Here is a 26,851-nt window from a genome sequence, read left to right as displayed (position 1 = left end):
TATTCAGTTTTAATTTCCCCTGATAATTTTAACTGTCAACTTACTGGAGTCTTTCGAAGTGACAGAAGAGTTAATGTTCTTTTTCTCCCCGGGACCAGAAGTATTCTTGGATTGTGGAGCTTGGGCGAAACCTTCCTGGGTGGCCTTGAGAAAAATATCTGCCACTGTCAGCAGGAACTCCATGCTGGCACACAGGTACACATCCTGCACCAGGGTGTCCACTGTGGTGCCATCTCGCCCCTGGCGGTAGTTCACCTCCACCATCATGTTCTGCTCCGCCCCAGGCCGCATGGCCATCATCCTGGGAGAGCACAAAGTCAAGTAAAAGGCAAAAAGTAGAGTAAAAGGGCTGTGAGTAAAGATGAAGTGTTTGACACAATGTGATACTCTTTTTTTCAATACAATGATCAGTAGAGTTAAACTATAATCCAAGAATGCCACAAAAGCCTTTACATGTTACTTTTATTACATGACAGCAGGTTTCTGGTTTTCACATATGAGCCTTTTTTCAAAATATCAAGAATTGTCCTGAACCTTGGGGTGACCATCTTGATTCTTGGTCTCTTGTCATCTACGAGGCATGCAGAAAGTCGGACTGCAGCCTTCATGGCACCGTCAGAAAACATGTTGAGAGAGGTGGAGATGGTGCCCAGAGTAAACTCCGCCAGCTTCAGCTCCTCGTGATGCGGGTCTAACAGCTGAATCTGTTAAACAAAACACTTTATTGGCTACAAGGCTTACTTTACTGCGTTTGCATGTACGTGTCAGTGTTTTGTTACCTCATTTTCGTTAGGGCTGTACAGGACAAGCGTCATGGAGTCAAACTTGAAGTCTAATTTGAGCGTGGTCTTTACTTTGCCTTTTTTCTGGGTCTCCACAACAGCAGCCGTCACCACTGTGTTATCTGCAGCAACATCATCACAGAACAAAGCACATTTTTGGGTTACAATAATGCAAAATATTCATTCTCAGACTTCAGAAGCAACATGAGGTTTTCATGCTTCTGATCTGCCAAACTTTCAGCTAAAATAATGACAGTTATAATTCTGTTCACAAAACTAAATATTCTGTTGATATTTTTAAAGGAGCTGTATGTAAGAGCAATAATGAAACGAATCATAAAATGGCCCCGATATGTCAACAGACATTTAAAAATCATGTTCATTTCAAATACTTATGTCACTGACAACAGCACTCAAGCCAGGATATTCCAGTTTAAAAAGAGGAGTTGCAGCCCTCAACTGATGTTTATGTTGTCATTTTTTGTTTTGGCCTGAAGCTCCACCCTCCACCTATCTCCCAATCACCAAGTCAGTATTGTTTCTGAAGCTCCACCCTCCACCTATCTCCCAATCACCAAGTCAGTATTGTTTCTGAAGCTCCACCCTCCACCTATCTCCCAATCACCAAGTCAGTATTGTTTCTGAAGCTCCACCCTCCACCTATCTCCCAATCACCAAGTCAGTATTGTTTCTGAAGCTCCACCCTCCACCTATCTCCCAATCACCAAGTCAGTATTGTTTCTGAAGCTCCACCCTCCACCTATCTCCCAATCACCAAGTCAGTATTGTTTCTGAAGCTCCACCCTCCACCTATCTCCCAATCACCAAGTCAGTATTGTTTCGGCATCCGGGTTGCCAGGTCGGCTCTAATTATGGCAGCCATGGCAGCCTACGTTCCTGCTGCATTCTGCAGCCTACCTGGCAACCTCTGGTCGGGGGGAGGAGGGGGAGGGTACACGCCGCTCAACAATATTTTGAAAGTGACTGCAGTACCAGTTTTGGCCATTTCTTACAGACGGCTCCTTTAAATATGCGACCCACACAACTACGACCACTACTGCTTACTGCTAGAAGGTCCTGTGGCTCCAGATCCCTGGGACTCTTTGTTGGATGCAGAGTCAGAGGAGCGGTCAGTGCTGGGCAGAGCAGCTGGAGGTGGAAGAGCATCAGATTTCTCCGAGAGGTTCTCGCTCAGAGTCCTCAAGACCACAATCATGTCATCTCGGCAGAGGATCAGCTATTGGGTGCAGACATGAAACACAATAAACATTTCTTATTAAAACCTTTTAAAATGTACTTTCACACTGCAAGCTTCATTTCTAATCCAACAATATGACATCATAAAAGACAAATAGACTAAAATGAATGATAAGCTGGCTACTGATATGATAATGTAGCTGACAGACAGTTTAATAGTTAGTTAATAACAGATCCCTTAATAAAATAAAGGAAGAATAATAAAACTGAACAGCTGGTTCCAGTGCTACTTACACTCATGGGCTTCAGATGAGCAGTGATCTCGATGTCGGGAATGCTGTGGTACCAGTTGGACGACAGATTTCGGTGGATTTCCAAGTCGAGGCTGACCGGCTTCAGCAGTTGAGTTTCTCCCTGAAAACCCTCATCGATGTAAGTGGTTCTGGAATAAACAACAACACAGCAGTCATTCAAAAAAGATTTAGAAAAATATCTGATATTTGTAAACCCCATGCATATTTCTTTGGTGTAATTCCCACCAATGCCTGATTTCTGACCTGTACATCTTGAGGTCAGTCAGTCTGACGGTCATCATATCCACAACAGGTGGGATGGCAGCTTCACTTTTATAGGGCTGCTTGACAAAATGGTTCTTGACAGACAGTAGCCCAAGATCAGCTACAATCACATTTGAAGAAGAGGAGGACTGAGGGAGGAAGATGATGGGTGCATTGAAGTGGACGTTGAGGGCAATCCGCATGCTCCGCTCTGCCAGCTCCTTCACACCTGATGCTGCCTTTTCTGCAGCCTGGACTGTCACCTCAGCCAGAGCCTCTTTAGCCTCCTGGAAATTGTTAATGAATGCCTGGGAAGAAAACATTACTTTTAAGAAACTGAAAAGCATTACATAAAAGAAACTTAATGAGCATGACTATCACAACTCCTAATACAACTTATTATTTCAGGAAACGTGTTTCTTACCAGTATGGAGGAGACAAATTTGTTAAGGAAGATGACCTGAATGCATCCCACTGTCAGTGTAACGGAGGTGTCGACCTTAGACATGTCCAGATAGGCGTCTCCTTCTGTTGCATCTGTATAATTTACCATCCGGAAGTCAAATACTTCTCTATCTGCAATAGACACAGCCTAAGAAAAGAATGAAAAATATTAACCTGGAGTTAGTAAAAAAAAAAAAAAAAAAAAAACAGAGTGGCATGGGATCAATACATGAGTCATGATTAATGAACTTCTCATCCAGAATTGTGCCAATGAGGTCAAAACAGAACACGAAAAACAAAAAAAGAAAAAAAAAAAACACAAGAATATGGATATTATCAGTTCTGTAATTACAATCAACAGTCCTTGATTAGGCATTTGCATGTCTTACTTTCTTGTAAAAGGCCTCTTTGTTGCAGTCTAGGATTATAATGCTCTTCAGGTTGGCCTGAACCTCCATCTCCTTCTTCCTCATAAGGACCTCAGAAACTAAACCTGGAGAATTGAGAGGGTCCCACAGTGAGAAAGATGTTTTTCATACCATTTACTTATTTTTTTGTCAATTTAATGGGTTCCCAACAGGATGCATCGAATTCTCATGCAGCTGTACTGGTGCAAAATAAATTCCAGTTTGCCTCCAAATCTTCTTTAGCATGTATATTAGTATTACCTGTGCACATTTTTTGCATAAACATGAGAGCTGTTCATCTAAACAACTTCAAAACACATTGGTGTACTTGCACTTGCAACAAACTTGCCACTAAACAAAACCAACTTATTGAACAGCTGGATGTGAAACAGGAATGTTGAAAGGAGAACTGTCTAGTAGTGCAATACCTTCAATGCAGATCTCTGAGATCCTGGCTTTCTGTCCTCGTATGAACACTTTCAAGCAGCGGAGATCAGCTCTCACATGCAGATTAACCACATCTGCGAACTTTGACTTTTTTGAAGCTGTGGGAAGAAGGAAAAGGAGATTACAAGGGAGGTTTTAACACAAATAGCCTAAGGCAGATATTGAAGTCAGATAGAGATTTTTTTTTTTTTTACCTTTTTAGTGTAATACAACATTTAAAAGTGAATATACTAGATCAATTACTACAGTAATCCTCTCAATGAGGTTAGTGGAATGGGAAATAGTGTCTAAAGATGGTCCAGTTACGTTTTTTCTTGGTTGGGACGGCCTCTTCCTTCTTTTCGTCCTCCTTGTCAGCCTCCGCCTCATCCTCCTCCTGAATGGTGGGGAGCTCCTCTTGTCCGCCATCCTTCTTTGCTGATGGAGGAAGGAGGCTACTGAGGAAATTCATAGTGTTGAGGAGAGCCTCCGTATGGAGATGAACATCCAAGGATGAGAAGGTCACCTAATGAAAAAGAAAAAAGTAAACACAGGACTGTTTAAATGGCTACTGTATGTAAGACAGTAAAGTTTTCATTTTTGAATAAAGAGGCAAGAATTTTCAGCACTGAAATCATACTTTCTACAACAACACAGCATGTGAGATAATAGAAAAAGCCAAGACATGCCAAACATTTCCTCTAGCTCTAAACAAAATATGGTCGTCAAGAAACTTTTAAAATTGTACTTTATAGCTGATTACTTTTTTATCTCACCTTAATGAGCTGCTCTGTGTTGTTATGTAGAGACTTGAACTCAGGACCAGTCTTATCAGCCTGGAAAGAACACCAAATTCTAAGTGAGAAAAGAATGTACCAACAAATATTTACTGGAATAAATGAGAAATAAGTCAATTTCCATCTAAGGAAGCACAAGTACTTTGACATATTCCAGGGTGAGCAGATCGACTTCAGAGTTGTCTAGAGTGGTGATCAGCTGAACTGGATTGTCTTCAGAATCTGCAACGGGGTGGAAACAAAGTGAGACAAACAGTGAAACTAGGACTATACTAACAAAACTGCAGAACTTGTGCAGAAGTGCACAAGTTTTTGTTATAAGGAACAAACTGAATCATCTGGAAAGTTAAAAAAATAAATAAAAAAAAGCAACCTGTTGGCGTCTACTCACCCATGTATTCAGGACACTTCAGGCAGATCTCTCGCAGGTAGGTGTTAGATGTCATGTCAAATGTGCGCAACTTCAGCTCGGTGCCCAAGTGCTCTATGTCCAGATGGAGCACTGTAACCTCCTGACTCCCAGACATGCGGCACAACTGAACAGAAAACTGGTGGGGGGATAAAAAATAAAAAGAATGGCGAAAGAAAATATCAGTTTGAAGAAGGGTAATACAATTTTATTTTTTTTATAAATTGTACAAGAGATAAAGTTTAGTTTGACAAGAAATAGGACCCACACTAAGATTGATCATAATAAGTACAATTTCCAAAACTGAACCAATGTGACATCCAAGATTTGAGCACCTGAAACATTTCAACTAAAATAAAAACCATGAAATGATCAAGCAGCAATACTAATTAAAATTGTAACCACTAAAATTGTTGAGGGGGCGAACCATATACACAGGCTACTGCCCCTCGTGCATGTGGTGCGGGTTCGGGTCCCAGCCTATTGCTCTTTGCTGCATGTCTTCCTCCCCTCTCTACCCATTTCCTATCTGATTACTTTCAAAATAGGTTGCAGGTTGCAAGGGCCACAAAAATCTGTGAGAAAAAAAAGGCCTTTCTGTACCTCACTGATCTCAAATGTCAAGATGAAGTCTGTCATGTTCTTCTGCTCTTCTTTTAAGAGACTTTTTCTCTTGCTCGCATCTGCATAGCGCAGTGGCATAGGGTTGTCAGGGAAAAAGGAGTCGTCTCCAATGGGAGAGCTGGGAGCATCGAAGAATAAATCTTCCTCTGAACCTGCAAAATTTTAAAGAACAAAAGTACACTGAGGTTGTGTTTCCATTCAATTGTCACACTAATTTCAAACAACTTTTTAAAAGAACCATTTCATTGAAAATGTACATCAGGTAAATTTGCAGTAATTATAGGACACTGTCACTGTCAGCAGGAGGCAGTAAGGTGAAATAGAAACTTTTAAAAAGATGCAGGGCGTAGACTGGCCAGTGTAAACATATGAAAGAAAAGAAAAAGGAAGTTTGTGTGATCAGTCATGAGTAAAATGTATGACTTGTTAGAATTGATTTTCAGTTTCTTATGTGCACCAGTTGCAAAAAACTGCAACATTGAGGATTTGTTTTTCTAAACCCTTTTTTTTTTCCATCAACCTTTGACATTCAGTTTCTAAATGAGTATTACAAATATGCTGATACACCACTTGAGACATTCCTTATAAAGCAACATAAAGAAGATGTGAGGCAGAAGAAACAATCCAGAGCAAAATAGGCCGTTTATGTCTAGTATGTCCAAATGTGTCTCACCCAATGAGGTGATGCTGATGGTCTCACATGACTCAAAAATGAGAGATGACCGCTGGTCAACTAAGCTCAGCGGTTTTCTGGGAGTGAGCTGAGGGGTGAACGTCTGCTTTGACTGAGGAAACATCAAAGTTTGAATCACACAAGTAGTAGTAACACAGAAATGTTTACAATACAACAGTCAAGTAGATCAAGTATAGTATGGCAGTATAAAAGAGACCCTATTAAACATTAGAGGAAAATGTAGAATAATCTTATTTTTCTTTATTAATTTTCCCCGTAAGTCATTTTTATTGTTCCCACCAGTTGAATCCACAGATTCTCAAAAAATATATGGAAAGTCATTTGCAAGACGTGTAGTTCTCACCTTTGGATTTAGGGATGTAGCAGCGTTTTGTGGAGCTGGCCTGCTCTCGGGCAGTGGGATACTATCTACCAGCTCCAAGACACTTCGAAGTTTGCTATCAGAAATTTTGAGGGACAACAGAGGAAGTTCTCCAGACATCTTATACCTAAAAAACAGTGAAAGAATACACAAGTGTGAGTATTTCCTGTGACAAATATATCAGTATGAGGGGGGGGGTTCAAAATATCGATATACATGTGTAGGAACGATTATCGATGCATAAATCCAAGTATCCATTTATTTATTTATTTTTTTTTTTTTTTTTAATCCCGATTTTATCACCCAGTGCTCCTACCTAAGTCAGTCCTGGACATTGCTCCCTCTACCAACCCTTAGTTTTTTTGAGAATCCCTTCCATTGCCAAAGCAAAATTGGTACAGTATTGTAATTAGAATATCAATATCGAATCGTAACGGAAATCGTATCGACTTGGGACCTAGTGTATCGGAATCGTATTTTTGGCGACGTCAACTAATCATTGCAGCACTTGTGCCATCAGTGTGGCACTTGTCTGACTCTGAAGAGATGAAGATGACTAACAATCTTGCTGCTTTGTTTATTGTTATGCCGTTTATCTGTAAAGGCTCATTCTTGCTCGACGCAAAAGAAGGAGACGCAGACGGATGGACCCTTTCGTTTATCTCAACCATCGTTTCCAAGCATAATTTGGTCTGTTTTCATGGCCCTTGTGGATCCATCGCTTGATGTGGCAAACTGAGCAATACCATTGGAAACCGTGGGGGCAGTGTTGAGCAGTATAGCTAACATGTGACCAGCAAAAGAAACAAACCAGAGAAGAAGAATAGGAAAAGCAGGAGGAGGAAGAAGAAGACAACAACTACAACCCTAGACATTGCTGGAGCTTTGCGGGAAGAGAGGCTGTGTGAGCGTGTCCGCAACTGCAGCCATATCTACGACATCACGTCGCCTGGGAAAAGGAACAAGCAGCTATTAAATAATAATAATAATAACTGGGAGGAGATTGCTCGTGATTTGGGAGTGAGTCCACAGATGGCGAAAGACAAAGACAAATTTGTACGTGCACACAACAAAGCACTGTGGATGAACTGACTAATGTAAAAGATTACTGGAAGCATGAGGGCGCGACATTTGACAACGCTTGAAATGTGCGTGCCTATTTACGTACTAAGGGGAGCATGAATAAGCCTTAACAGAACTGACTGCACTGAACCCAATATCTACTGCTGCCTGCTGTAGGGCCACACATTTTGAACAAGCCGCATACTTACTTTGCCATACGAGAGTCTTTGACCACCATTGCCCTGCTGAAAACCACTTTCAAATCCACAGGCTCCAGGATGTGAAGTGGTGATCTTTTTTCCTTACGGGCTTTTTTCCAGTCACCATCTGTGGGTAATGAAACTGTTTTATACTTCTGTTGACTCCACACTGATACACACAGGCAAAAACTGAAATTATTGATGCGGCGCATTATCTTCTTGGTGAATAAACCATCAGGAAATCAAGTAAAAATTTCTACCTTGAAGCCTTGATTTCTACCTTCTTAAAGGAGCTGTATGTAAGAGCAATAATAAAACGAATCATAAAATGACCCCGATATGTCAACAGACATTTAAAAATCATGTTCATTTCAAATACTTATGTCACTGACAACAGCACTCAAGCCAGGATATTCCAGTTTAAAAAGAGGAGTTGCAGCCCTCAACTGATGTTTATGTTGTCATTTTTTGTTTTGGCCTGAAGCTCCACCCTCCACCTATCTCCCAATCACCAAGTCAGTATTGTTTCTGAAGTTCCACCCTCCACCTATCTCCCAATCACCAAGTCAGTATTGTTTCTGAAGCTCCACCCTCCACCTATCTCCCAATCACCAAGTCAGTATTGTTTCGGCATCCAGGTTGCCAGCTCGGCTCTAATTATCGCAGCCATGGCAGCCTACGTTCCTGCTGCATTCTGCAGCCTACCTGGCAACCTCTGGTCGGGGGGAGGAGGGGGAGGGTACACGCCGCTCAACAATATTTTGAAAGTGACTGCAGTACCAGTTTTGGACATTTCTTACAGACGGCTCCTTTAATGCCAAACTGAAAGATTTTAGAATAAACCATTTCTTTCCAATATCAGTTTGAGTTCAGTGATTTCATAACAGTGGCTTGAACAAACTAAAATAACATGTCATACTTCAGGTCATGTTTATATTTCTGGATTGTGTGTTACCTGGTTTGCTGTAAAGAAACTGCAGGCTGCTAAGCTGTACATCAAAGTTATCATAAGCTCTTGACATGATGTCTTCAATGTTGCTGGAACATGCCGAGAGCTGTGGGAGGTGCTTCTTACTTTGACTGGACATCTGAAAAGTCAACATGAAAAGCCTGGGAGTGAAATGTCTAAACAACCTGTAGAATACAACTAGTGAAAATCAGCCCGGTTGAAGATGTGTGGGTCACTATCGTCTTTGTACTTTGACATTTTCTAACCTTGAAATGACCAAGATCTAACAGCAAGATGTTCTGGTTCCCATTGTAGAAGCCACTCTGTGGAATGATGACGTAGGATGCCATTAAGTTCACCCTCAGGTCCAGAACTTTCTGTGTTTCGATCACATACATTAAACCTGAAGAAAGAAAATGTCATTACGTTGTGGCTCACACCTTTAAAAAGTTATATATTTCCAGGAAAATACAGCAAATTAACTTATGAGACTTGTGTATGACCTTTTTTCATCTCGGTGAAGAAAATAAAGTGAGAATTGGCAGTTTAACTTTGTCTAATCTGATCTGATCTCATTCAGTAAGGACTCGCAGATAATGATCACAGATTTATTCAAAACCTTAGTTTACATTCTGGTCGTATTTAGTTGAATGCAATACATTTCACTCACTAAGTAATGTATCAATTTCTTGTCTGATCCGGTCAACTCTGACCCCTTACAGACTTATAAAGATTTTAACTGCTAAATGCACACCAGGAAAATGAGTTTGTCCTGAAACGTCAGCAAAGATCTGAGGAAACAATCAGTTTCATCAGAGTAAACAGGAATGCCACAGTCTGATTATCTAAATGGCTGAGACATATTGCATGTGTGTAAGTATGTAAACAATGATAAGACAGTTCAGATCAGGCTCACGATACTAAAGATCCTTCCTTACAGTAGATCTGTGTAAAAACATGTACAACTCACCAGTGGCAGTGCGATCTTTAAACTGCTCCAGTTTCATCAGGGTTGCATTGGTGAGTTCATCCAGCTGCAGGTCGTCAGGAGGCATGAAGAACGCTGACATGCCGTTCACTGTTAACTACAGAGAAATACAGACCAAAAAAAAAAGATATGTTGCCTTTTCAAGTTATCTAAACTCAAACATGCACACAACCACACACCACTCACAGCATCGTAGATGATCTCCAGGGGTTGGGACTCAACATGTAGCCGCTGGTTAGCACTTTCATCCAATGGATTGGTCTCAAACAGGATGCAAAGCAACGGGGTCCCTGCTCCTGTGGCTGCCTTCCTCGATGAAAGGACAGTTGGTGCAGGCCTATTACTGGCCAGACCGCTGACTTCGAACAAACTGAGCTGGGCTGTGAGTCTGACAGAAAGAGATACTGAATATCAGTGCCAAGATCTTACAGGGATGGAATACCAGTATTACTGAGACCAATGTTGGTAAATGAGAAAAAAAGAAGCAACATTTTAGTCATTGTCTGATTTTCATATGTATGAAATTAAGTGAATTTTGCATTTGCAAAATAAACATACAGCAACAACACTAACAAAGAAGAAGCCGCACTAAAAACAAAGGATTTTGACAAACTTGATAGCTTGTGCTCCAGGTCTCTGTGTGAGCGTAGACTTGAGCTCTCCAACAGTTATCTTGATTATCTCATTTATGTCCTTTTTGTCTTTGATGGATACCGAAAGTCTCTCCATGTGGAAATTGATCTTCATATCCTCAAACTAAAAAAAAACAACAAAATGATTTGTGACATTGTATTTATATCTTGAAAAAAATTAATGTATCTGTACATGCAACTTGAAGAGACACACAGCGTTAAAGAGAAGGTCCATGAGTGACTCACATTTTTTGGCAAATTGGGATTAGCAGCAGTTTCACTGTATCCAATGGCAGTGTAGAGTTTGGACTTCTCAGTGGAGGTTAACAGCTCATCAAAGCCTGAGACACAGAGAAAAACATGAGTCACAAAGCACTGGCATGAGCTAACACAACTCTAATTTCTACAAAAATATACTACAGACATTTGATTCCGTGCCTCTACAAAAAAAAAGAAATCAATATGTTCTCTTTGTTAAACTCAATCTTACATCCATGTTTTACCTCCAGATTTGGCCTCTTTTGTTTCTGTATCCGTTTCTCCTCCCCAGTTCCACATCCAGCTTAACCAACCCTGAGACTCCTCTTCCTCCATCTTCATCCCTGGACGATAAATACGCAGCCCAGCCTTGCTTGCCTGGGGGAGCAACAGAACATCAAAAGCTGATATTTTTCAATTTGTAAATAAATAAAAAAACATTACAAATTCAGAAATATCATGATCCTTCATTTTAGTAACTCTGTACAGAACAAGCGAACTTACAGTCTATGTCACAGCATTGTTCTGTGTTTAACTTATTCTTTGAATCCACATCATCTTTTATTTTGAACATGTAGTTTAACTTTTGACATGTAAGAGTTGTAAAACCTGGACTAAATACAGTGTCTAAAATGTGCCGCAACCTTTACAGTTTATTTCAATTCATGTGTGAGATACAAGTTGAACAAGGTAACTACTAAAGCCTGAATTATGCTTCTGCGTCAAAACGACGCCGTGTCTACGGCGTGTGGTTTTTGTACACGCAGAGGACACGCCGTCACATGCGCCGTCAGTGACGTGCACCTCCCGAAAATTGTAACTACGCGTCGAGGAGACGCAGACCACACGCAGACAGAGAGGGCTGTGATTGGTTCGTTTGAAAGCGAAGCATTTCCGGTTTCCGGTTTGAATCAGTAGTGAACTTCCAGGGCTTTTTTCTTCGTTTATATGGGATTTTTTTTGTTTTTGTTTTTTGCACAATAGTTGTCCTTATTTCTTTGATTTACTGTGACCGGAAAAAGTCGGATAAACCATTCAGAAAAAGATCGCTAACTAGTGGCCGCGGGGGGTACTGCACCGCGACCAAATGGAGAGACGGAGAACTCTGAACGATTCGTGACGGCCTCACGGGTGCGCCGTGTGCTCTGCGTGTGTGTGATGCAGAACCATACCCGCACCTTAAGCAGGAAAGCTTACCTCCACCTCAGCCTGCTGTCTGGCCAGGGTGATGTTGAAAATATCCAAGGCCTTCTCTTTTTCCTGAAAGTAAACACACAAGAAAATTAATAAGAGCTTATTTTGTTATTATTAATATTGTTTTACTGCTCATTTCCAAAAAAAACTGGCAATCAAGAAATATGTCTTGTCAGTGACAAAAAGGAAACTTTATTCAGGTACTTCTGACATTTTTATTTTGATAAAGTCAGTTTTACGAATCTCCCAGTATACTTTCTGTTTATCCTCCTTTACACCTCCCTTTAAACTTTGTCTTGAGTCCAGTTCAGCCCAATCCCACCTCCAGCTGCTTTAGAAGATCCTCACTGGGCTTCTTGCTGGTGATCTTCGTCTTGTACAACTCTCTGTAACACCTGCACATCTGACGGTGCGAGTGAATGTGTTGCCATGACCACATGTGGAGCTGTGGCTTCACATCCACCTCCAGGATGCCCGTGATCACGTACTTCCACCTGAAATCCCAGAACATATAAGCACATAACCAATTTCAATGCAACACATGCAGCAATACAACACTTAAGTTGTTTCCTGACCATATGAAAGCATTGCGGTGAACATGGACCACGGGTCTGTACTTCCTGTACGGCAGGTTTCGTGACATCATATCCACTGAGCCCAGCAGCTCCAAGATGCTAATGTACTAAAGAGACAGGAAGTCAGCAATTACTCGGGAGCAGAGAGTAATGTGGTTCAGATATTATCTCACACTGTTCATGTTAAATTTCTTTGTTTATCTTTGCATTTCCAAAAAAGCTTTCTTTCATTCAGACTTTTGCAGAGATAGGACACACGTACACGCGCACACGCACCTGAGGTCTGTTTAGTTCAATGGCCACCTCACTGAGATTGACCATCAGGTCCACCTTAGGAGAGGAGAAATCCACATCTGACCTGGGATTCATCCGTAGTTTTGCATCCGCTGAGATTGGACGAAAAACTGGGGACCAGGATCAAGAGTTTTACTTATTTCTGCCATGTTTTGTCATTTTAAACATATTTTTATCCAATATACTTTTTTTTTTTTAATTACATTAACAAGACAGAACCATATGCACTAGAGACTACAAGTGGGAAAAAAAAAAAAGGTGTTCAGGATATACAGTGGGACAAAATAGTATTTAGTCAGACACCAGTTGTGCAAGTTCTCCCACTTGAAAAGATGAGAGAGGCCTGTAATTTTCATCACATGTATATCTCAACTATGAGAAATGACAAAATTAAGAAAAAAAATAAAAATAAATCCAGAAAAACACATCGTCTGATTTTTAAAGAATGTATTTGCAAATTATAGTGGAAATACGTTTTGGTCAATAACAAAAGTTAATCTCAATACTTCGTTATATACCCTTTGTTGGCAATGACAGAGATCAAACGTTTTCTGTAAGTATTCACAAGGTTTTCACACACTGTTGCTGGTATTTTGGCCCGTTCCTCCATGCAGATCTCCTCTAGAGCAGTGATGTTTTGGGGCTGTCGCTGGGCAACACGGACTTTCAAATCCCTCCAAAGATTTTCTATGGGGTTGAGATCTGGAGACTGGCTAGGCCACTCCAGGACCTTGAAATGTTTCTTACGAAGCCACTCCTTCGTTGACCGGGCGGTGTGTTTAGGATCATTGTCATGCTGAAAGACCCAGCCACGTTTCATCTTCAATGGCCTTGCTGATGGAAGGAGGTTTTCAATCAAAATATCACGATACATGGCCCCATTCATTCTTTCCCTTACATGGATCAGTCGTCCTGGTCCCTTTGCAGAAAAACATCCCCAAAGCATGATGTTTCCACCCCCATAATTCACAGTAGGTTTGGTGTTCTTTGGATGCAACTCAGCTTTCTTTCTCCTCCAAACACGACAAGTTGTGTTTCTACCAAAAAGTTCTATTTTGGTTTCATATAACATTATCCCAATCCTCTTATGCATCATCCAAATGCTCTCTAGCAAACTTCAGACGGGTCTGGACTTGTACTGGCTTAAGCAGGGAGACACCTCTGGCTCTGCAGGATCTGAGTCCCTGGCGGCGTAGTGTTTTACTGATGGAACCTTTGTTACTTTGGTCCCAGCTCTCTGCAGGTCATTCACTAGGTCCCCCGTGTGGTTCTGGGATCTTTACTCACCGTTCTTGTGATCATTTTTACCCACGGGGTGAGATCTTGCGTGGAGCCCCAGATTGAGGGAGATTATCAGTGGTCTTGTATGTCTTCCATTTTCTAATAATTGCTCCCACAGTTGATTTCTTCACACCAAGCTGTTTACCTATTGCAGATTCAGTCTTCCCAGCCTGGTGCAGGCCTACAATTCTGTTTCTCACGTCCTTTGACAGGTCTTTGGTCTTGGCCATTGTGGCAGGGTGGAGGTGCAGCCACTCAGGTGATTCATCAACCACTCCACCCTGCCTACCTTCATAAGGCGTGGCTGCACAGCAGCAAGAGGTCTCCCTGTGAAGGTGCTGGTGTATGTGTGTCTGCAGTGAAGGAGTGAATAAACGAATAAACCCTGTGTCCTCTGTCCTGTCGGTCGGCCCCCGTAGCACTAGCCCTGCTACAGCCATAGAGGTGCCATTAATACAGGTAACGAGTGGATGACAGAGGAGCCTCTTAAAGGAGCTTGAGGCCGGATTGTGGCAGGATTTATGAAAAAAATTCGTATACATTTTAAGTTTTCTAGTAATAATGTCAGATGAAGCGTTCCAAACCCCAAAAAATGAGCCCTCTAGTGTATCTCTCCTTTGCCTTGAACAGGCTGTGTGCTGCAAAATGTGCTGCAATTCGGTCCCGAATTTCCCGCGCTGGGCTGCGGATGTGACGTCACATGACGCTGCATGTGCGTTCTCCCCGTTCTCCCGTGCCGGCTTCGCTGTTGGCTGCAGTACCCCCAACGGCCGTCGTGGCGAAGGGTGGCGCTAGAGAGTCTCATTTCTTAAAAGGAGCCTCAAGCTCCTTTAAAGAAGAAGTTACAGGTCTGTGAAAGCCAGAAATCTTGCTTGTTTGTAGGTGACCAAATACTTATTTTACCGAGGAATTTACCAATTAATTCAGTAAACATTCTACAATGTGATTTCCTGGATTCTTTCCCCCCATTCTGTCTCTCATAGTTGAAGTGTACCTAAGATGAAAATTACAGGCCTCTCTCATCTTTTTAAGTGGGAGAACTTGCACAATTGGTGGCTGACTAAATACTTTTTTGAACCACTGTACTAAAAATCCATTAAACAGAGATAGTGATTTAAGCTGTGTGATCCGCATTCTTCTGTCCAGGTGCTGTAGTACCATTACGTTATCATACAAACTAGAAATTAACCTAATACTTGCAGAATACTGCTCATTCTTGTCATGAATTTAGCTGTTTTTTTAAGACCTGGTTGGAGCATAAAATGACATTAAGGAAAAACAGATACTCACTAAAGTCATGGGTGACAGATTGAGAGTCATGGATTATCATGCTTCTCTGAAGAGATTGCTATGAAAAAGGAGATCAACAGGACATTTATTTACATTTTACTTTTCAACTGTTTTTCGTTTAATACTGTATTTAATAAATATATCACAATGTTTACAAATAAACCCTTCAATATTGTTCCTTAATAAAAGAACATAGATCAGTCATAATAAGACTGGGCTAAATCCAAGCAGATGGACATAATGTACAATACACAAATAATTTAGTGACTCACCAAGGCCTCATCTGCAGTGTAATTGGAGAAGAGTACTGAGTTGACATTCCAGTAGGCAAACAAGTTGTCAAGTTGAACCAACTGAAAACAAGCAAAGCACAAAGCGATTAGGGCCATAAAAGTGGATGCTGGGACACTGAAACACTCAAATATCCTGTTAACCCCTAGGGATTTTGGAGGTGAATTTCAACTAAACAGGCCTATCCAAATTAAATCAAAAATATCTCCACAGTTATAAGGACAATATGCACAATCTTGGTCTCAATGGATAGCTAAGACCTCACAGCATACATTTCCAGTGTCAGAAAAATTGTGAGTGTTCACATGCCTGAATAAATTGTGATAAACCAAAGAAAAAAATGAAATCTTTATCCGTCTAATTTTTCTTAAAATGGCTTTAAAATACTTTGATGATACATGATTTACTAAATGTAAAATTCCAATCCAGAAATCACTGCGCTCTGTGCGGGTTTCCCTGTGGGTGTCGCTCTATGGGCTGTGCAACTGTGCGTCACTGATCCAAGATGGCTGCCGCGCTCCAGAGTTGACGCTCAATGGTAGAGGCCTGATGGATGAAGTCTCGTTCAAGTGTAATATTAGGTTTGAAAGCTCGCTACATGTTAAATGTCAACAAAGTTTACGTAAATTCCCCAAAGCCACGAGAAGTCAACAAAATCGCCATGATCGGCAGGATATGAAATGACGGCGGATGAAGCAGTTTCACTACTATGAAGGATTAAGCCGTTCATTTTGGTCAAAGAATGGTGTGGATAGACTGAAAATGACAACGAAACAGTAAGGAAATAAAATATACTGCTTTTGGTGGGAATAACTTTGGGATTTGCTGACGTAGTCTGTGATGAACAGGCAATCTGATGTGCTGGCTGCGAAATGTGAATTTTGGCTTTCTGTTTGTTTTGAGATTGGCATGAAGTGGTCGGCCCAGAAAAGATTATGTTCGGTATCATCTGGAAGTGTAGCTTTTCTAGTTTCATATGATACCCACTACGTTGGGGTGGAGAAAATTGATCTTGCGTTCTGTTGCGAGTGTTGCTCATGTTGGTGGCCCAATCATTTGTTGCATATGTATTTTTAAGTTTTTATAAATCAAATACTTTCCTGAAAAAACGTACTTGGAGTTTTGACATATTGGCTTTAGGGCTTCTTTCTTGAGAAACAGTTGAAAGAAAATACCCTGACAGCACTTGAATACGTTTTTTCACACATGAACTGGTTCATACAGCTGCTGGACCCGGTACCAGGTCCGTCGGGGGGAACAGGATATATACTAGTTTGGATCAGGGCCCAAAAATTTTCAAAGATGCAAACTGTATGGTTTAATTTGTCAATTAATTTGTGTTGCTGGCAAAATAAGAAAATAATTGAAGTGTTTACCTTGAAGAAAAGCCTGGAATTCTCATCCAAAAGACTCGGTCTCCAGTTCTCATCAGCTGTCTGTAAAAACAAACAAGCAGTGAGGACTCCGTGTTTATTCATGCCTATATAATTAAATCCAGAGTATTAGTATAGTGACATAGGACATGATAAATGTATATTTAAAAAAAAAATCATGACCTGAAGACTGAGGTTTTTCAGTGACACTCCAAATGACAAAGGGCAGTTGGGATTAGTGACCTGCAGAAAACAAACAAATGTATAAATTGAGCTAAACTTAGGAGGCAAGTTCATTGTAACATACAGTAAGTGATGCACAATAAACTAATTTACTTTATCTATTCTGTATGATCCACTGTTATCATCAAGGTGAAATATAAATCTGTAACCCACTTGTTTTTTTTGTTTGTATATTATATTCTTTAAAAATGAAACTGTGTAATCGATTACACAAGTTATAGAAACAACTTTGAACATGCAACGTATGATAAATCGGCTTAAATACTCACATCATCTTCATAGCGAATATGAATGTTAGAGATCTTGACCTGCAAGTTTTTGATGACCTGTGTGACAAGCTTTTCCATAAACGTATCCTGCTTCTCTAGCGTAGGGTTTTCTGTCAAACACAAACAAATATTTATTGAAGAGCCAAACTTATTAAGTTTTAATCTCCTGCATCTTGAAACCAAGTTGAGGAACTGAGGGACTTTCCAGGAGCAACATTATAATTTTCACAACAAACAACGAGGACTGAAAAGCACTGCACAGTTTCTGCAGCTGTATAGAATTATTACGTCTCACACTATACAACTTGCAATTTGCTTAATTTTAAGCAATGTGAAGAATGGTCTGCGTAGACTGTACAATGACAAGACCTGGAGGTGCAGTTGTAGAAAATCATCTTCTGTTGGACAGTAAACAAACAGCAAACCAAGAAAATGAACTGCACTTAATTTATGTGTGCCTGAAAATACTTTTTTAAAAGAAGAGGTACAGGAAGAAAATCTGGGTTAGATGGGAGTTTTACAAAGGAGTTTGAGGTATCCATTCATCTTCTAAATCTACTCAATCCCATTCAGGGTCACAAGGATCTGCAGAAGCCTAACCCAGCTCATTAGAAGTTAAGGGGTACACCCTGTACGGGTCACCTGGCAGGGCTGCATAAACAACCATGTTTTTGGACTATGGGAGGAAGCTGGTGTGTTCTTGCTGTGAGGCAACAGTGCTAACCACTAAGCCATCATGCTTGCTTCAGGTAAATCACATTAATTCAAATGCCATTTCATGCTCCGAGACGGTCATTGCCAAATAAAAAACATACACTGTTAAAGCATGAGGCTGCCCATTTGGGGATATGACAGAAGATATCGCCACAATTCTATCATGACATGACCATTATCTTTCTTCTGTGAAAGCAGAGATTGGTTCAGTCTATACCAGGAATAAACTGTAACGATATGTTTAACATGGTTTGTAATACCAATTCTTATCAATGCTGCAGCCAGGAAGGATTATCAAATGAATTCAACTGTTAAAATTGCTCCTCACTTATTGTAAAATACAAAAAAGTGTCTTACTACAAGTTGACATATTTTTTGTTTCTTTTTTTTTTAAGAAAAGAAAATACAAATTTTAATGGTTTTTCCACTTTCCTTCATTTTTTTAAGGCCTTCAAAAATCCCATACAGCACTTATTCTATCAAATTGCAAAGAAAGAAAAGGAGGTATGAATAATAAACATATTGGTAGTAGGATCCCTGGCTTTTCCAGTCATTGTCTAGCTTTGTGTGAGTGACCAACTAAATCCTACAGTGTTGTTGACGCAGCCATCGGTATGTGTGTGTGATAGAAATATGAAAACCCACTCCACAGTTTACACTTTGTAGTCTCATCTGCCTTTCTACAACAAAATGCTGCTGCCCGTTTTCATTTAAAGCTCAGAATTTCCCTCAAACCCATTAGAAACTTTGTCACACAAAAATGCATATTTTCTGGATTCACATGTCGATACAAATAGACAGCCAAGTAGAAACTTAAGTCTGACCTTGCTCAGCCGCCTTCTGCTTTGTCTCCTCTATCCGGTGTAACTCCCTCTGACGAGCTTCCTGTAGTTGCTTCTCCTCCTTTTCTGCATCGTATTTTATACCTGAAAGCAAAAAAAGAAGAAGTTATAAAAATATACTGAGGATCTTAGTAACATAAAATAAGTATCCTGATATTGTTATTGACAGGCAGGTTAATATTGTTCAGCTAATCTTGGTGTTTTTGAAGCACTTTGAAATGCTAAATTATGATATGATGTCTTAAGACCTGTTTTAAATATTGTGGTGGACACCAATGTTACACTTACTTGCTGTGGGAACGATAAGCAGATAGACACCATCCAGCGTTGCCTCCACTGATTGTGTGTAGAGGTTCTTCCATGGTATCTTCAGCTCAAGCCGTCCTATTAACATTAAAAACACAAAGTAATAAACTGTTTATCGCTGCCTTTTTATCACAGTTTGAAACTGACTTATAACTTACAACCGTACCTATGTGCCCTGCTTTCACTTTAAAAGGAATGTCAAGTTGACTCTGCAACAAAGGAACAGTCCAGATGAGTTATAACACAAATCTTCAACATCAGAATTGTATTCATCAATATTGGTTGAGCCCTGTGTAAATTCAACTTACCAAGGCATTTTCCTTTATTTCAAGATTCGTAAGAACAGCATCACCTGTAATGGCAAGAATCCTTGTTTAATTACATACAAACTACATACATTTTCACAGATATCTTTATCTTGTTTACCTTATGATAAGCCTTGTTGGTGCTGTTGAATGATGTTGCACATTTAAAAAGTCACAACCACTAATATATTGATTACAACTGTTACTGGTATTAAGAAAGATTCACTTCGTTTCTACTAGAAGGCTCTTTTCTAAACTTCCCATTTGCCCAACTGGTTTCTGGCATTGTGGACTTCTTGGCAGAAAGTATGAAAGGATTTTCTTAGAAACAAACCAGCGAGTTATAACCTGGCTGTTAAAAGGGTGTGACCCTGAACTGGTGGCTTCTCATAAACTTATATCAAACAGAGTTGCAGAAGTAAGGTAACTCATTAAAGCTTTAGCAGTCAGAAAAAAGGTGTCTTCATACAGATAAGTATTGTGATGCATTCGTCTGCTCACAGTGTACTTCAGAACTAGATGTGTGTCGGGCTGAAGTGACACTGACAGCTGACACTGTTCTGCTCACACGCCTGCTGGCTAACGTTCGTTAGCATGTAGCTCGGCAGCTTTGGCGAAGGGAGCGCAGAAAAGCAAACAAGTTCACTTACCTCCCCATATGCCAAGCTTTAGCTGCGAGCAGTCAAGGTTGACAACGTAGTCCCCTAAAAAGCGGTTGAGGACATCGACCACCAGGCTTTCGAAGACCATTTTGACGTAGCTTTCATCTGTGTGTCACCATGTTTACATCTAGTGAACTCACTGGCGCCCCCTACAGGGGAGTCCCTTTACTACAGGTGTTTCAGTCATGTGGGCGTGGTTTGACTGTACGCAGCAGTGCACGCTTCAGCAAGCCCAAGTAGAGGAGTAGAAAAAGAACAAATGCCTCAAATCTGTAAAAGTAAATGACAATTTGAATGTGTTTTAAATAAACTGTTGATATTGCATATCATGCCGTAATGTTAATTCTTTATGCATTACTTCTATGCTGCTTTTCATATGTGGGTATATTCCTATATAAATATAGGCTACACAAAAGGATTTGAAACTGTCTTTCCTCTGCTAACTTAAGGTGAATTATTAATATATCCTGATGGGAGTCATTTGTGTAATTATTGCACAAACGTATTTCTATTAAAATGCATACAATATGATAAGTGGGGGGGGGCGGGGGGGGGGGCACACGTTTGAGAAAGAGAACACAGCTGATCATCATAGTCTAATTTTAGTCTGCATGTACTATTATTATTATGCATCCGTTTGCCCAATTAAAACATGCAGTAACCTACAGTTGTCATTGCTGTACATTATTATTATTATTAAGTCTTACTGTAATACATTTTACACTGTGACATTTTATAATATTGAAATATATACTATAATGTAACCAGACTACAATTATAGTACTCTCTGCTCTGCGTCGATTTAACGCGGAGGAGTTAAATCGACGTTAAATCCAATGCCGTCCATTGGACCCATGCGTCAGCGCAGCCGCCATCTTGGGCCGGGAGAAGCCAGCGTCGATCTACCGCACTAGTCAACAGAGGCAGAGATCTGTCGATGATTACTGTAAAACCATCAGGAATCACTTAATATTTCAACTGATTTTCAAGCCTTGTTTTTTTTATAAATGTCAGACACATTTATGATGCAATCAATATCACATTTCACTTACTTAGACACACACCCACATGCACACTGAGTTTTTGCTATAATACTCAGATAAATGATATGGATGCTGCTGATAGTAATATGAAAAAAACTGATGAATAATATAAAATAAACTGTATATAACATATAATTAATAGATAAAGATTAGTGTTAGAGCAAACATTTAATTAATAACATAATGAGTTAAAAAACAAACAACAAATAAATAAAACAGAACACACACACTCACAAATAAAAGGAATGCCTCAATTAAAAATGTAGTAAAATAACCTCAAAAAGAAACCCTCTACCCTTTTGATAGAAAATTCAAACCATTGAAAACTTACTACTACTACTACTACTGTCATTTATCAAACCTAATTAGAAAACCTGATCTACTAATATCCCTGCAACAACAAAACTTTGCACATCTTGTTTCTAAAGCTGTTACTCTGCATTTGCAGATTGTGGAATATTAAAGATTATATAATATACTGGTATTTCAAGATAACTCATTCATGTGATGTTGTTTTAAAAAAAGTCTTCTCTGTTAGTAGAATTGTGCATTTTAACATCAGGAAGGTGACAATAATTAACTACATTTTAAGTGTTTATATGAGGGTTAATTCAAAAGGAACCATTTTTAATAATGTGTTTTATTATCATTTAGTGGGCACTGTGTTGTGTCACTGCCCAAAATGCAGTGCCCACTAAATAATACGAAAAATATTATGAATTATGAATTGTCATGACATTAACTTTACAAGGATGGTCAGGAAAATGTAATATTGATGGTATCAGTCCTTCCATTAAACAAGTTGACTGTCCAGTCCTGTCAAAGTCCTTTGATGTGAAACGAGAGCTGCAGATGACTGAACAGTCCTGTGGCACAAAGTCTCTCCTCCTGAGTGCTGCCACCCACCTGCTTCCTCCATCGATCTTTTGGAAACCTAAACACAAAACCATGCCATCTGAACAACCCTCAATTCTCCATGCTTATATAGCTGCAATTCAGGTACATAACCTACGTTAGCAATTTACATTAATGTTGCCATGAAACTGATTTAATAGATTATTTAGGAATAACATGGCCTACTTTGCACAATAACATACAATGGCTAATTACCAAATATCACTTTCATCATCTTACTGATGTCTTGAAAAGTAAAATCCTCACTAGAATATCTGTGTTTCATTAGTTAATATGCTCACATGTAAGGAAGCGCACCTAAGTAAAAGGGAAAAACAATTATCACGAACAATATCTTTTTCAAGTTTGTACAATATCTTATCACATAATTACAATATTATTTTTCATGTTTGAACAATATTATATCAGGTTATTACAGTATACATGTTTATCAAGTCATAACGCAAAACCTTTTCAAATTTGTACAACATATGATCACATTATTACATTAAATTTTACAAAATTACGTTTTGTAAGAAAGTAATTTTTTTTGTAACAAGATAAATATGTATATTGTAATAACCTAATGATATATTATTCAAACATGAAGGATATATTGTAATAACGTGATAAGATATTTCTACAAATGTAAAAAATATATTATTAGAACATTAACATTTCACATTATAACGTGATGGCTTTAATTTTCTTTCAAAGATGGTGGCAATTCTACGTTTCCATACACACGACAACTAAAAAAAATAGAGAAATGTGTATCCTCACATAGAAAGGTATAGAGTATAGTATAGAAACCCTAAAGGGACATACATACATACATACATACATACATTTTTGTGTGGCTGCAGAGGGTGGCAAACACAACACGGAAGATCATCGGCTGCCCTCTGCCCTCCCTGTCTGACATCTACAGCTCCCGCTGCCTCAACAGGGCAAGGAACATTTTAAAGTACAACACCCACCCCGGTTTCCACCTTTTTGACCTGTTGCCCTCTGGGAGGCGCTTCAGGTCCTTACGAACCCGTACAAAAAGATTCAGGGACAGCTTCTTCCCCAAAGCTGTGAACTTTCTCAACCTATAAGCTACCTCAAATTTTCTGTGCAATATTTTTCTATTTTTCTACCTTCTATCCACAATGTCCCAATATTCTACTATCTATGTGCAATACTCCCATCCTTTCAAGGGCAATATTATTCTTCCATTCATTTAAGTGCAATATCCCCCCACCCATCCATGTACATTTTTTATCCTCCCATTCACTCTTGTTTATAGTGTGTGTGTATATATATATATACATTTATGCTTCCTTGCTTACATAGTCTTTGCATGTGTGCACTTTGACGGAGCTGCTGCCTAATTCCACTGTACATGTACAATGATAATAAAGGCTTTCTATTCTATTCTATTCTATTTTATTTCCTCTGTTTTCCTGTGATAACAAGATTTCTGGCAATGGCATAGATGACGAATTGTGGTTGTTTTGACCCGTTGCACATGAACCAAGGTCCAATAGGGAGTATACTAGATAGATAGATTTGTTCTGCTAACTCTGATGGCAAAAGAGCCTGCTATATTCACAGACTCTGAACCTTTTTTGTTGGAAAAAACAGAACATTTACAGAATTTATGAACAATATGACAGGTGAAACAAACTGTCTTTTTATTTAATGGTTCTATGTAAAGTTAACCTTGATTTATTCAATATTCAGATTTCTGTTCTGAAGATGGGAGTGTACTGTGCTTGATAATATCTCATATGTATTTTTGAAATAATGTTTTCTAAAAACTTGTAAATAAATATATGACATGATAGTATTGTTATGTTAACATTTTTAACCGGTTAATGGGTTAAATAGAGTTTAGGGTCCATAATAACTTTGTCTATAGTTGTCAGTTAGCAATTAAAAACAGCAAATGATGCTTCAATGAACTTCTATTACAGTACAGTGGCAGTATTACAGCACAGACACCACAGAATTCTGAACAGTGAATATTAAATGTATGCATTAAAATAATAAACAGGTTGAAAGTGTGTTTATCTCTTTTTACTTATTATAGGTTCATGTTGTTGTCCACATGAAGACTAAATCCTACAACACTACACGCAGCCCTCGTCATGGGGCCCTTTTCAACCATTTACTTTTTTTAATGTAATAATTACCTCAATAAATCCAAATTTTACTACATTCAGTTGTGACATATCATTAAGTTGAAATAATATACAAAAAGTGCTACTCTTCCACCCATTTGTTAACAGGGAGTAACTGAGAAAGTGGCTTGTTAACCACACCAATCACTGTCCCTCTCCACAGCGTTCCGGCTGCAGGTTTATCCAACACTTTCAACCGGAGGTGCAGTTCCAGCAGATCCTCGTGACTCAGCTCTGTGAAGAAGAAGTCTTCATTGAACACGGGGTTGCGGCAATTCCTGATGGTGGCGCTCTCCTGCTGCTGCTGCTTACCCGGTGTCAGACACAAATTTACTGCACAGTTCAGGCTGAGATGATCAGTGTGATCCCACAGTCCTTCCACAGACACCACACGCACCCTGATTGTGGAAAGGGTCGAGGAAGGGCTGTTGGAGAACGCAGTGTGCTCAGCAGAGAGACGGACTTTGCCGCGGCCCTGCAAAGGAAGGACGTGTTCACGCTGGAGTCTCTCCTGGCACTGCAGAACATCCAGTGGATAGAGAATAGGGGGGGATAAGGTGTGTGACTTCTTTTCAAAGCTCGGGGGGGTACAGGGAAAAGTTTTTAAACTTAAACCGACCTTCTCCCTCCTCCCTCTCTTCCCTTTTGTGTCAATCAGTGAAGGACAGGATACTGTTTCCTTGAGACAGCCAGTTCTTGTTGGGATAAAGTTTGAGGACTTGGCAGTGTAAGGGGAACAGAGGGGAGAGGAATCACTGGAGGAAGGTGTTTCACCTTCCATGCTTCCTGCTTCAGACAGGCTTTTACATGAAAACAGAGGGAGAAACCCAGATAAAATTTTCTTGGATGGATTCGTCTCCTTTCTCAGGCTGGGCGCTGCAGAAGGAACGCTTCTTTCAAACAAGTAAACAGACGATTTTGAGTGGAACAAAGATTCTTTCCTTCGGGTATTGGGGCTCTCATATATCCCAGACAGGCCATAAACTTCTGCAGTGAAAGGCAAATGTTTCTTTGCGGTCTTCCAAGGCTCTAAAGCATTATCCTGCTTTTTCTTCTTCTTCTTCACATCCCTTATCTTCGTTTGTGCAATGTTTGAAGAAGGGCCTTTGTTTTGTATTGGATTCTGAAAGTGCAGACTCGCTGGGGTCTTTTCAGCCTCTGGGAGTGGACTTCTCTTACAAAGCTGTGGCGGCAGGCAGAACTCTGGGATGTTATCTGGAGTAATGATGTTGCTGTGCAGATTATGAGAGATGCTGGTCGTAGAGGGTGGAGAGATAACTGCTTCGTTCTTTCCCATGTAACGATTTAGTTCAAGAGGAATATTCTCCACACTGTCTCTAATCTTCCCAAAGACCCACATTGTTATTTTAGAATAATTTGACAATCCAATATACCCTGCAACAAAAATAAAAGTGTCATCTGAGTAAAATCATGCAAAAAAAACTTTGTTGTGAAAAAAAGTGAATAAATGTTTTTCTCTCACCTTTGACGTTGTGTTGGGGTCTTCTCTCTAAAGAGGGTTCTGCATCTGTGTGACGCATGTTTCAATGACAGTTTTTAAAGGTTACAGTGAGGCTCCACGTCATCAGTCTGCCACCCACACATGGATCAGGAAATATTCAGTAAATAAGCATACGCAAGGATGCACGTAACAGTCACTGTGTATTGGACATCTCAGTGCACCTTGGAAATTGGGTGGGTGGAAAATCATATCAGGTGCAATGAAGTGTGTTTAATTGGGATGCCAGTGGATTTTTGTTTCACATCAATACTCAGATGTCCTTTATACAATATACAAACCCCTGGAAAATGTTAAACTATAAAAAATGACAAATTTAATAATCCACCAAAACCCTTCTATTTCCTAAGAGATGAGCCAAGACTGGAAGATTTGTGATCCCCACACTACATATAACGACAGTTCAGTTGTTGTCTCAAAAGGAAAAAATGCAGGCACTCTGGTGGCTTGAAAAAATTAAAAAACCTTTATTGGACTGGGTTACATAGTAAAAAACACCAACGCGTGTCGGTTTTCGCCTTCCTCAGGGTGTAGTTCAGTTGTTGTGTTGACATTTAGATGACACACAAGACATGTGTGTTGGCATAGATATCATGTACTTTTTGAGAGAGGTGACATTTAGTTTAAAGGCAATTCAAGCAAAGGCATCCTGAGCTCACAGACAGCCCCCGCCACCTCAAAAACCTGGTGACCTTTAAACCAGACAGAGATCAGACACACAACTGACCTGAAGTCCAGTAGACAGCGTTGAGTCAGTGTGTATTCTTATCAGGTCAAACAAAAAGTATTGCAAAAAAGATA

General features: G+C 39.8%; 2 protein-coding genes across 5 annotated transcripts in view; both read right to left on the bottom strand.

Annotated features, from left to right (window-relative positions):
• vps13a (vacuolar protein sorting 13 homolog A) overlaps positions 1-20,551 on the bottom strand; it is a 44,627-nt gene extending 24,076 nt beyond the window's left edge. For all 4 annotated transcript variants that reach the window (XM_061729241.1, XM_061729242.1, XM_061729243.1 and 1 more), the window contains exons 1-38: positions 20,415-20,551; positions 19,768-19,811; positions 19,626-19,668; positions 19,442-19,537; positions 19,136-19,237; positions 17,598-17,707; positions 17,269-17,328; positions 17,089-17,148; positions 15,694-15,774; positions 15,422-15,479; positions 12,833-12,960; positions 12,557-12,663; positions 12,304-12,475; positions 11,985-12,047; positions 11,033-11,165; positions 10,776-10,870; positions 10,511-10,653; positions 10,084-10,285; positions 9,880-9,994; positions 9,176-9,312; positions 8,916-9,048; positions 7,970-8,087; positions 6,681-6,825; positions 6,317-6,428; positions 5,623-5,795; positions 5,002-5,158; positions 4,753-4,832; positions 4,590-4,649; positions 4,141-4,339; positions 3,816-3,932; positions 3,370-3,473; positions 2,961-3,128; positions 2,537-2,844; positions 2,274-2,421; positions 1,848-2,019; positions 780-904; positions 535-704; positions 45-301 (exon numbers count right to left, since the gene is read on the bottom strand). In XM_061729241.1, coding sequence (XP_061585225.1) covers positions 45-301; positions 535-704; positions 780-904; positions 1,848-2,019; positions 2,274-2,421; positions 2,537-2,844; positions 2,961-3,128; positions 3,370-3,473; positions 3,816-3,932; positions 4,141-4,339; positions 4,590-4,649; positions 4,753-4,832; positions 5,002-5,158; positions 5,623-5,795; positions 6,317-6,428; positions 6,681-6,825; positions 7,970-8,087; positions 8,916-9,048; positions 9,176-9,312; positions 9,880-9,994; positions 10,084-10,285; positions 10,511-10,653; positions 10,776-10,870; positions 11,033-11,165; positions 11,985-12,047; positions 12,304-12,475; positions 12,557-12,663; positions 12,833-12,960; positions 15,422-15,479; positions 15,694-15,774; positions 17,089-17,148; positions 17,269-17,328; positions 17,598-17,707; positions 19,136-19,237; positions 19,442-19,537; positions 19,626-19,668; positions 19,768-19,811; positions 20,415-20,514 — 4,795 coding nt within the window. In that variant the 5' untranslated portion in view covers positions 20,515-20,551. The remainder of the gene's footprint in view (positions 1-44; positions 302-534; positions 705-779; positions 905-1,847; positions 2,020-2,273; positions 2,422-2,536; positions 2,845-2,960; positions 3,129-3,369; positions 3,474-3,815; positions 3,933-4,140; positions 4,340-4,589; positions 4,650-4,752; positions 4,833-5,001; positions 5,159-5,622; positions 5,796-6,316; positions 6,429-6,680; positions 6,826-7,969; positions 8,088-8,915; positions 9,049-9,175; positions 9,313-9,879; positions 9,995-10,083; positions 10,286-10,510; positions 10,654-10,775; positions 10,871-11,032; positions 11,166-11,984; positions 12,048-12,303; positions 12,476-12,556; positions 12,664-12,832; positions 12,961-15,421; positions 15,480-15,693; positions 15,775-17,088; positions 17,149-17,268; positions 17,329-17,597; positions 17,708-19,135; positions 19,238-19,441; positions 19,538-19,625; positions 19,669-19,767; positions 19,812-20,414) is intronic.
• A 4,062-nt stretch (positions 20,552-24,613) lies between these two features.
• LOC133451268 (C2 calcium-dependent domain-containing protein 4C) lies at positions 24,614-25,891 on the bottom strand. Its single transcript, XM_061730238.1, has one exon. It carries the CDS (start codon positions 25,889-25,891, stop codon positions 24,614-24,616), a length of 1,278 nt encoding a protein of 425 aa, XP_061586222.1.
• Between the last annotated feature and the right edge of the window lie 960 nt (positions 25,892-26,851).

The sequence above is a fragment of the Cololabis saira genome, chromosome 9 (assembly GCF_033807715.1).
Source record: "Cololabis saira isolate AMF1-May2022 chromosome 9, fColSai1.1, whole genome shotgun sequence".
NCBI classification, from domain to species: domain Eukaryota; kingdom Metazoa; phylum Chordata; class Actinopteri; order Beloniformes; family Belonidae; genus Cololabis; species Cololabis saira.
Note: the sequence above shows the minus strand (reverse complement) of the source record. Positions and strands in the feature narration are given on the sequence as shown.